The sequence below is a fragment of the Anguilla rostrata genome, unplaced genomic scaffold, assembly GCF_018555375.3.
Source record: "Anguilla rostrata isolate EN2019 unplaced genomic scaffold, ASM1855537v3 scaf0034, whole genome shotgun sequence".
NCBI classification, from domain to species: domain Eukaryota; kingdom Metazoa; phylum Chordata; class Actinopteri; order Anguilliformes; family Anguillidae; genus Anguilla; species Anguilla rostrata.
The window spans coordinates 6790-16303 of NW_026985614.1; the positions used below are offsets into that span (position 1 = coordinate 6790).

At 47.9% G+C, this 9514-nt stretch overlaps 1 protein-coding gene across 1 annotated transcript; it reads right to left on the reverse strand.

Moving 5' to 3' along the window:
* Nucleotides 1–413: 413 nt before the first annotated feature.
* Nucleotides 414–2073, reverse strand: LOC135246185 (proline-rich protein 2-like; the record flags this gene model as incomplete). The annotated part of the gene is made up of 2 exons (XM_064319724.1): nucleotides 414–473; nucleotides 1114–2073. Coding segments are annotated over 2 exons (1020 nt in total), but the record flags the coding sequence as incomplete, so codon positions are not given.
* Between the last annotated feature and the right edge of the window lie 7441 nt (nucleotides 2074–9514).

Here is a 9514-nt window from a genome sequence, read left to right on the forward strand (position 1 = left end):
AACAGAAGTGCCGGGCCCTCTGGGGGAACAGGGAAACACAGACGGGGAAAAAAGGACCATGAAAAGTACCCCCCCCCAAGGGGGGGGGCTCCGGGGCGGGCCCAGGAGGCCGACCCGGGGGGAGGGAAAAAGAGGTTGGGGGTAGAGACAGGGCTCAGACAGGGAAAAGGGCTGGACAAAAGAACTGGGGGAGGAAAAACTGGACTGGACAGGACAAACTCAGGGGGTGGGCTGGCCCCGGGCAAACAAACAAGAACAAAACTCGGGGGTGGGGGGGGAAATCGGGGGTGGGAAAAAGGACTGGACAGGAAAAGGGCTGGACACAGGACTCAGGGCAGAAAAAGGGCTGGACAGGAACAGGACTGGACACAGGACTCAGGAAAAAACAGGACTGGACAGGAACAGGGGGGGACTCAGGACTGGGGCCGGGCCCAGGACTCGGGACTGGGCTCGGACGGGGAAAAGGGCTCGGACTGGCAGGACCCCGGGGAACACGGGGGAAATCAGGGGTGGGGGGACCCGGGCGACAGGGGGGGACCAGGGCTGGGCAGGGGCTCGGGGACCCCGGGGGGAAATCAGGGGTGGGCAGGGCCGGGAAACTCGGGGGGCCCCCACACGGGCGACACGGGGAAATTCAGGGGCCCCACATCGGGGGACACCCGGGGGAAATTTAGGGGGCCCCCACTCCGGGGGGGCATTTGGGGGAAAATTTAGGGCCCCAGTTCCCCACGGGGGAAATTTGGGGCCCCACTCCGGCGACACGGGGACCCAGGGAAAACCCGGGGGGCTCAGGAAACCCGGGGGATTTGGGGCCCGGGGCAAAAGGGAACATACAGGACAGGGCTGAGCGGGGGGCGACAACACTGGAATGGGGTTTGGGCAAGACTGAGGGAAACAGACCCCGATACTGGCACAAACAACCCCAAGGACAGACACAGGGACAAGCAGGGGGGGAGGGACAGGGGGACCCCGGGGCGGACACACAAAGGGGAAAGGCCCGACAGGGGAAAGGGGGGGGGGACCCACCCAAATGACCTAGGGACTTTACACACGGCAAAAAAGACAAAAAACACGCGGACTGGCACACTTTACAACAGGCCGACACGGGCAAACAGGCGGCTCTGGGGGCCTCTCCGGGGCTGAGGGGGTTTGGGGGGCCCTCTCCGGGGCTGAGGGGTTGGGGGGCCCTTTCCCGGGGGCTGGGGGTCGGGGGGGCCCTCCGGGGCTGAGGGGGCTCTGGGGGCTCCCCGGGGGCTGAGGCTTGGGGGCCCTTCCCCGGGGCTCGGGCGGTTGGGGGCCTCTCCGGGGCCCTTGGGGCCCTCCGGGCCCCGGGGCTCTGGGGGCCCTCGGGGTCAGGGGGGTTGGGCCCCCCGGGTTGGGCGGCAGGGGAAGGGCCCCCCCCGGGGTTTTAGGGGACGGGGAAGGCCCCCGGGGGCTGAGGCGACGGGAAAGGCCCCCCCGGGGGTTGAGGCGACGGCCCCTGGGGGCTCCGGGACTTGGGCAGGCGGCCTGAGGCCTCGGGATTTGAGGCAGAGCAGGCCGTAAAGGCCCTCCGGGATTGGGGCAGAGCAGGCCGGACCCCTCGGGACTTGGGGCGAGCGGGCCCGGGAAGGCCGCCCGGGACGAGGCAGGCAGGCCGTGAGGCCTCGGGCCCGGGGGCAGAGCAGGCCGTGAAGGCCCCCCGGGCCTGGGGAGAGAGGCCGTGAGGTCCCTGGACTGGGCAGAGCGGGCCGTGAAGGCCCTCGGGCTTGGGGGGGCGGGCCCGAGGCCCCCCGCCTGGGGGCTGGGCGGGGACAGGAACCAGACCCAGCGTGGGAAACCCCGGCTGGGCAGCGGAGGGGACGGGGGCCCCGGGGGCGGCCCCCGGGAAATCCCCGGGCCCCTCAAAGGGCAGGGTCCCCTGATCGTGGAGGTCGGCCGCCCGGGGGGGCCGACCCGGCCCTCCGGACCGCCCGCCCCCGGGGACTGGGGGTTACTCCCCCCCCCCGATGGGCAGGTCAAACAAAACAGGGAGGTATAATACGGGCAGGAAACAAACACAAACAGGTAAAAACGCAGGCAGGTACAATGGGTCTGAGAAACGCAAATGGGAACAAACACAAGCAGGGCAGAACACGGGGAAAGGGAGAGCACAAGGAAGGTCAACAAAAAACAGTCAGGCACAAAATACAAGCAGGTCCAAACGGTTTGCAACATCGGAAACAAACACAAGGAACCAGCACCCCATAAAGGGAACAGAGAACTTAAATAGACAAGGGGTAAAACAAGACACAGTGAACTCAAAAAAATCAAACCAAAAGGAGGGGAAAAGACACAGGTGGGAACAATGATGGGATACGAGACAATGAAACAATCATACAATTAACAGGGGGAGCAGGACACAAAACAGAAGTGCCGCCATCTGGCGGCCCCAAAAGGGGAAACACAGACAGGAAAACAGGACCATGACAGTTCTACCCTTTTCTTGCTGTCTACTACTTTACACCAGGTGGCCAGTGGGGGATGGGCTCCACCTTTATGTCAGGTTCCTCTCGAAATTTATTCCCCTTGGGGAGTTTTTCTTGGGCCCTTTGAGGGTTTTCTCCCCTCTGGGAGTTTTTACGTATGTACCTGCTATTTGGGGGTTCAGGCTGGTGTTTGCTCTTGTTTGCCTGCTACTCTGTAAAGTGTCTTTGTGACAGTTCTCGTAAAGCACTATACCCAAAAAAAATTGAATTGAATTTAACATGAATGAATGATTGTTGAATCTTTCAGTGAGACCAAGGGCATTGTATTAACGTCAGCTAGCTATTTTAGACAAGATTTGTTAGTAAACATCACCGTTTGAAGTAATGTTAGCTAGCTAAAGTAAGCTTAGCTAACTGTTGCACAGCAACGATAATCAGTTAACTGAAAATGGACAATTTCTAAAACGTCCCGTGACCGCACCTAATGATGAAAATGATCCAAAAGACAGAGACCCAAAACAAATTGAGTCATACCTCTTTCCAATGAAACAGTGAGAAGAAGGATAGCAGGCATGTCCTGTGACATAAAATCGCAACTGGGAGGAGATTGCGAACCTGTAATTTCTCTATTCAGCTGGGCGAGTTGACCGATGTGTCAAACTCAACTAATAGCACTGGTTTGCTATCCATGGGAAGGCAATATTGTGGAGTTTTTGTTTTGTAAAGAGATACCTGGGCGAACAACAGGTGGGGAGATATTCTCAATCCTTGACACCTTCATGACCGAAACAGGGCTGGAATGGAAGCAATGTGTTGCTGTCTGCACTGATGGGGCCGCTGCAATGACTTGCCTGAAAAGTGGGGTTGTAGCCAGAATGAAAGCAGTCAACCCGAGATTGTGTTCACTCACTGTATGCTGCATGGGCAGGTGTTGGCATCCAAAGCCATGGCTCCTGACCTGCATTCGGTTCTCAGCGCAGTTGGGACAACAGTCAATCATGTAAAATCAGTCGTGTCTTCTTGAGCAACTATGCAAGGAGATGGATGCGAACAGGACATTCTGCTATTCCACTCGGAGGTGCACTGGTTCTCCCAAGAGATGGTGTTGCAACGGTGTTTGAGCTGTGTGCTGAGTTGTGTGAGATTTTGAAGGATGAAAAGCCTACCACCACAGTGCTTTTTTCCGAATCAGAGTGAAAGCTCAGCTTGCATATCTTGCTGATATCTTCAACCAACTAAACCAAATCAACTTATACATCCATGGCAGCTATGCATCCATCTATCTTGAAGGTGAGTGACAAGATCAAGGCCTTGACCTGTAAACAGGCTGTCACATGCCGTGACTACCTTGATAGGGACAGAAGAGCTGGACATAGGGAGATGCGGAAATTCCGTTTATTGGGAGTAAGTCGAGAGAGAGGCGTAATCAACAACAAACACAAATGAAAAACCTTCGCCCATCACCCTCACGGGATCTAGGCAAAACAATAAACTAAAACAACAAAGACAAAATAAATGAAATCATATGAGTGCTTTTCAGCTTTTTTCTCTGGTCTGTACTTGCTCTCTTACCATCGTGGGGATCCTGGTCTCAGACGCCTACTGTGGAAAGAAGCACACTTTTAAATCCTGGACTGATTCGTAACATCCAGGTGTGTGCCTCACTTAACCAGTAGGCGTGGTCCTCAATTGCCCTGAATTCCTCCTGCAAACCGAGCCCTGCCACACAGACATCTGGAGAATGCAATTGTCAATACGACATCTCTGACATGTTTCCTTAGTTTTTGGACACTAACAACCGTTTTGGACACTAGCCTCAATCAACAACTATTTCAGTTCCTACTACACTGACATCAACACCAATGGATGGGACTGGGTCTGGGATCCATTTATTGCATCGACATCAGCATGTGGCCTTAGCAGAAAAAGCAGAAGAGGAGCTGCTGGAGTTTTCTGTGATTTGACCAGAGGATCCAGTTCAGTCAAGCTCTCATGCAGACTTTTGGGCTTCTGTTCAAGAGGAGTATCCTGAACTTGTCGCCAAGGCCATGCAAATACTGCTTCCTTCCCTACTATGTACCTCTGCAAGGCATCTCATCTCTGACAGCCATGAAGACGCAAGTACTGGGCACGGAGGAATGTGAAGATAATCTGCGGGTATGTCTGTCATCTATATCCCCAAGAATAAAAAAGCTGTGCAGTGAGAGACAGGCCCACCTCACATTGATAATATTAAGACACATTTGATTGTGTGTGTGCGTGTGAGTCAGTGTCAATGTCAGTGTCAAAGCTTGGTTTTATTTGTGGACAGCGCTTGTTTCTGTGGATCTCTGATGCTATTTCCATGGTGGAGATATGTTACATATTAATTGATTGTGCTTGTTGTGTGTGTTTATACTTATCGGGAGTGGACATAGGTTCAATGTCATCATTGTGGCAGAGTCAGAAGAAGCATGGTTGGGTTGCTGAATCTTGTTTTGGGATCTGGGAATGGAGTCTGTTTGTTGTTATTATTATTGTTAGGTCTAATCGTCATTTCTTTAGTTTTACTGAATGATTGGCTGTATGACTGCGACTGTTCAATGCCAGTTTTAAAGCTTTTATGTTCTGAATTCACAATACAATGCAATACATATTGCAATGCTACAATACAGACTGCCCATCGGTTCAGGGTGGATTGTAGCCTACCACCTGAGTCTGTTAATTGGTCATTTATTTAGCTTTACTGAAGTTTACTGAATGATTGGCTATATGACTAAAACTAGCATTAAACAGTCACATAAAGATAATCAACTGTTCTCAATTGCTATAGATGCACTACTTGTTATTTATCTGTTATTTATATTCTGTACATGCAGTTCAATGCTGGAATACATTTTAAAATACATTTCTTTTAATTTGTGTTTGTCTTTGCACATAGCCTATACAGGAGTGTGAGAAATAGGCCTAATATGAAATTATTTGTTCGAACGTATGTGAGGGGTCCTGGAAAATTTTCTCTCATAAAGGTGGTGAAGAAAGTTTGAGAACTCTTGCCTTAATGCACATATCAATTGTTTATTGGCAAATGCTTGCATAAAAGACACTACAGTCGTGATAAAGAGCACTATATTATTGTGATTATATATTTTAATAATTTCTCATGAGCTCTCACCTTGTTGTGATCAGGTTTACTGCTTCAAGCCTGATTTACAGTGTCACTGTTTGGGGGTTAGGACCCAGGCGCAGAGTGAAAACGCACAAAACTCAAAAGTATAGATGCATATAAGGACTTTACTACAAAACAAACAGAGAACAAACAAAAGGCCACAAGGGCAATTCCAAAAGAAAACTCAAATTCTTTAAACAGAAAAAAACTAGACAAGGGAATTCAAAATAAAGAAAAATACTAAAGACACAAGGAACAAACAGCTAGGGCAAAATACAGGCAGGCGGAACACAGGCAGGAAACATAGGCAGAACACACACACGTAGGCAGAAACACACATGAAACGCAAAGAACCAGCACCCGGTCAGAAACAAAGGACTTAAATAGACAAGGGTAATAAGACACAGGTGAACTCAAAGAACAATCAAACCAGAAAAGGAGGGGATGACAAGACACGGTGGAACAATGATAGAATAATTAAAACCAATAACACAATTAACACAGGGAAGGAGAACGAACTGAAACACAAAACTAAGTGCCGCCATCTGTCAGCCAAAAGGGAAAAACTGAAACAGAAACACAGAACCATGACATACAGGAGCCTACAACAGTGTGCAGGCCTGAGCACACAAGGTAAAATCAAGTGGTATTGTTTCTAAGTGCATTTAGTTTGTGTGGTATAGTAAGTAACCATTATAAACACATTTTATGCATAGAGGCTCTCAGAAGAACACCATTTGACAGAAATACAGGGCTTAGTCAAAATGTGAGAATGGGTATATAAAAAATATTTGTTTTGTGGGTTTCAGAGGATATTGCCCTTAATAGAATTAGCTTCTGGAAGTAGAATATGGCTGAAAGAAAATACACACAATATTCCAATTAAGAGGGGTTTGGTGCTATTTGGAGAGGTTTTGGGGACACTTGTGCCCACCTTTGGGACAACGCATGTCAAATTTTACTGTTTTGTTCAATCCACTCCAAACATTTATCCTGGTGTTGTTATACAACCTGGGGTACAATTGGAAAAAGAAATTGGTTTCAGAAGTGCATATAATCACAACAGAACAAAGAAAATTAAAACGTATGTGAACACCTGAACATCACACCGATATGAACTTGTTGAACATCTCATTCCAAAACCATGGGCATTAATATTGAGTTGGACTCCCCTTTGCTGCTATAACAGCCCCACTTTTCTGAGAAGGCTTTCAGTAGATTCCTGAACATGGCTGCGGGATTCGTTTCCATTCAGCCACAAGAACATTAGTGATGGGCAATGATGTTGGGCGTAAGGCCTGGCTCGCAGTCAGCAATCCATCCCAAAGGTGTTTGATGGTGTAGAGGTCAGACTCTGTGCAGGCCAGTGAAGTTCTTCCCCACCAAACTCAGAAAACCATTTCCTTATGGACCTTAATTTGAGCACGGGGCATTGTCATGTTAAACGGGCCTTCTCCACACTGTTCTCTAGAATGTCATTGTGTGACGGCCCTCTGGCTCTGTCAGGGATGAATTATGTACCTTACCTTTTGTTCTGTGTCTTTAAGCAGGTAGGCTACCTGGTGGGCGTGGCCAGAGAGCTGATTGATGATTCAGGACAGCTGGCCTGGGTTTTCCTGCCCTATAGCCTTAAAAGGCTCACCAGTCTTCAGTTTGTGGCTCCTCACTTCCAAGCATGCTCTTCTTTGTTTGGCTTTTGAGTTTTGTTCTTATTTCTCACCATACAACACGCATCTCATCCTACTTTCCTTTGCATTCACCCACTTACACCACTGATTAGGCTAACTGATTGTCATGTGACATTGAATTATTGGTAAAACTTCGTTTAGTTATAGCTTTGTTTAATAATAAAATCTTGTTAATTTAACCTTATATTGTGTGTGTCTCCATTTTTGTTGTGGCCAAAACCGGGTCATAACAAATTGGGGGCTCGTGTCTGGTTAAAATTCAATTCTACAGAATTTCGTTGAAGCGCTCTTTTGGTAAGCATTTTTCTGTCAAACTATTGAAAATAGCCCAGATTTTGTTTGAGCGCTTGATTGCCGTTCATTGATGTTAATTTTGTGTCTCCCGTGGCGTTGTCTTGTTGAAGGCAAGGAGGGGACACTGAATGGACTGAATTCTCGTGTCGATACGTATCAATTGGGGATTGAACAATTAGTCATTTCGTCCACTACGTGTGGTTTTGAAAGCCTTGATTGGTTTAAGCGTTCTTGGAGACACACTGAAGGGTTTTTCTTGAGTAAATTTGGAATAAGTTAGACGGAACGCCTTTTTCATTTTTGTATTGTGCTTTGGGTGTAGATAGCGTTGTTTGTCTTATAGCTCGCACTTAAGCTCGAGATTTGTATATGGCAAGAAAAGGTATGCATTGAGAAAGCGTTGCGTATTTTCATAATTGTGGAGCTACCCCGGTAGGTATAGCGGTGTCTCCCCTTTTGGGGTTTCATTGGGCTCTGCTGTAGTGTTGTGGTGACCGTGGTTAGAGTGGTGGTCTTGAGGGCACATCCGTGCCTTCGGGTAATTGCCAGCATGCTGGTAGTTTTTCCGTCCCAGCGGGCTTTAGTGCATAATTACCACTGCCAGTAACCACATGAAGACTAGGTTGAGCTTATTCAGTTAGACCTGGTTAGGCAGTAAGCTAGGCGGACGCTCCACCGCCTTGACTTCTTGTGCGACCAGGTGTGTAAATGTTATGCGTTTTTCTTGTATCCATATATTTTCACCATAAAGTGAAAGTGAACTGATCTTGTCAATTATGTCTGGAGTAGAGGGGTTTTACGAAGCTCCATCAGGGACTTGTTAGATCGATATACTAGGGATCAATTGTTGGAAATTGCTGAACATTATGATATATCGATAGTCGGTCAGAAAAAAGCAGGTTAAAGCCTGTTTGAAAAATTGATCTGGTAAAAATGAACATTTTGCCAAAGACTGCTGGGGTGTCTCCCAGTTTATTCCACAAGGTTGCCTTCGCCTGTAAAGACAGTCCCTAGTCTAACATTTGATCAGCAAAAGAATTGCTCCTGTTACAAATGGAACACGAAAAGATGAAAATCGAAAAAAAATTGAAAATGGAAAAATGAGACATTAAGTTGAAATGGAAAAGGAAAAAATGAGACAACAAACCGAAATGACAAAATTGGAGCTGCAGCAACAAAAGATGAGTTTAATTAATGAAGGCAAACTTTCCAGTGACATTGTACTTGATGATTGTTCATCTCTTCTTTTGCGGACATCTAAAAATACGTTTGATATTATAGGAAACTACGCCTTCTACGAGTTTAATGAGAAGGCTCCAGACACATTTTTCTCGTTATTTGAGCGCATTGCTGATACGAGAGGTTGGCCTGATGCTGAACGTACTCTTATGTTGCAGTGTGTTTTTTCTGGAAAGGCTCAGGAGGCTTATTCATCATTGAGTTATGTTGATAGATAAACTACTATAAAGTTAAGTCTGCGGTACTAAAAACATACGAGTTGGTACCAGAGGCCTATCGGCAACACTTTGGAGAAATTGGAGAAAAGGTAAGACGCAATCACATCTAGAATTTGCACGAGAATTGGTAATGCATTTCAATCGCTGGTGTTCTGCCTCAGATGTGGATAATTTTGAGGACTTTGTGATTTGGTAGCGCTTGAGCAGTTTAAGAATGCTGTTCCGCAGCACATTGCCACATACATTAGTGAGAAAAAAGTGACAACTGCCGCTGAAGCTGCTGCTCTGGCAGATGATTATGCTCTAACACACAAAGGGTTTAAAATTTTGGGGGGCCTGCGCTTATGTCACTCAGTCGAGGTTCATGGGAAATACCCCTGGGGTTGGACGCATATCCGGGTGATCACACAGCGAGGTAGTAGACATGAAGTGACGAGCACATGGGAGGCTGACAAAGTTTGTAACAATTGTCTTAAGAAA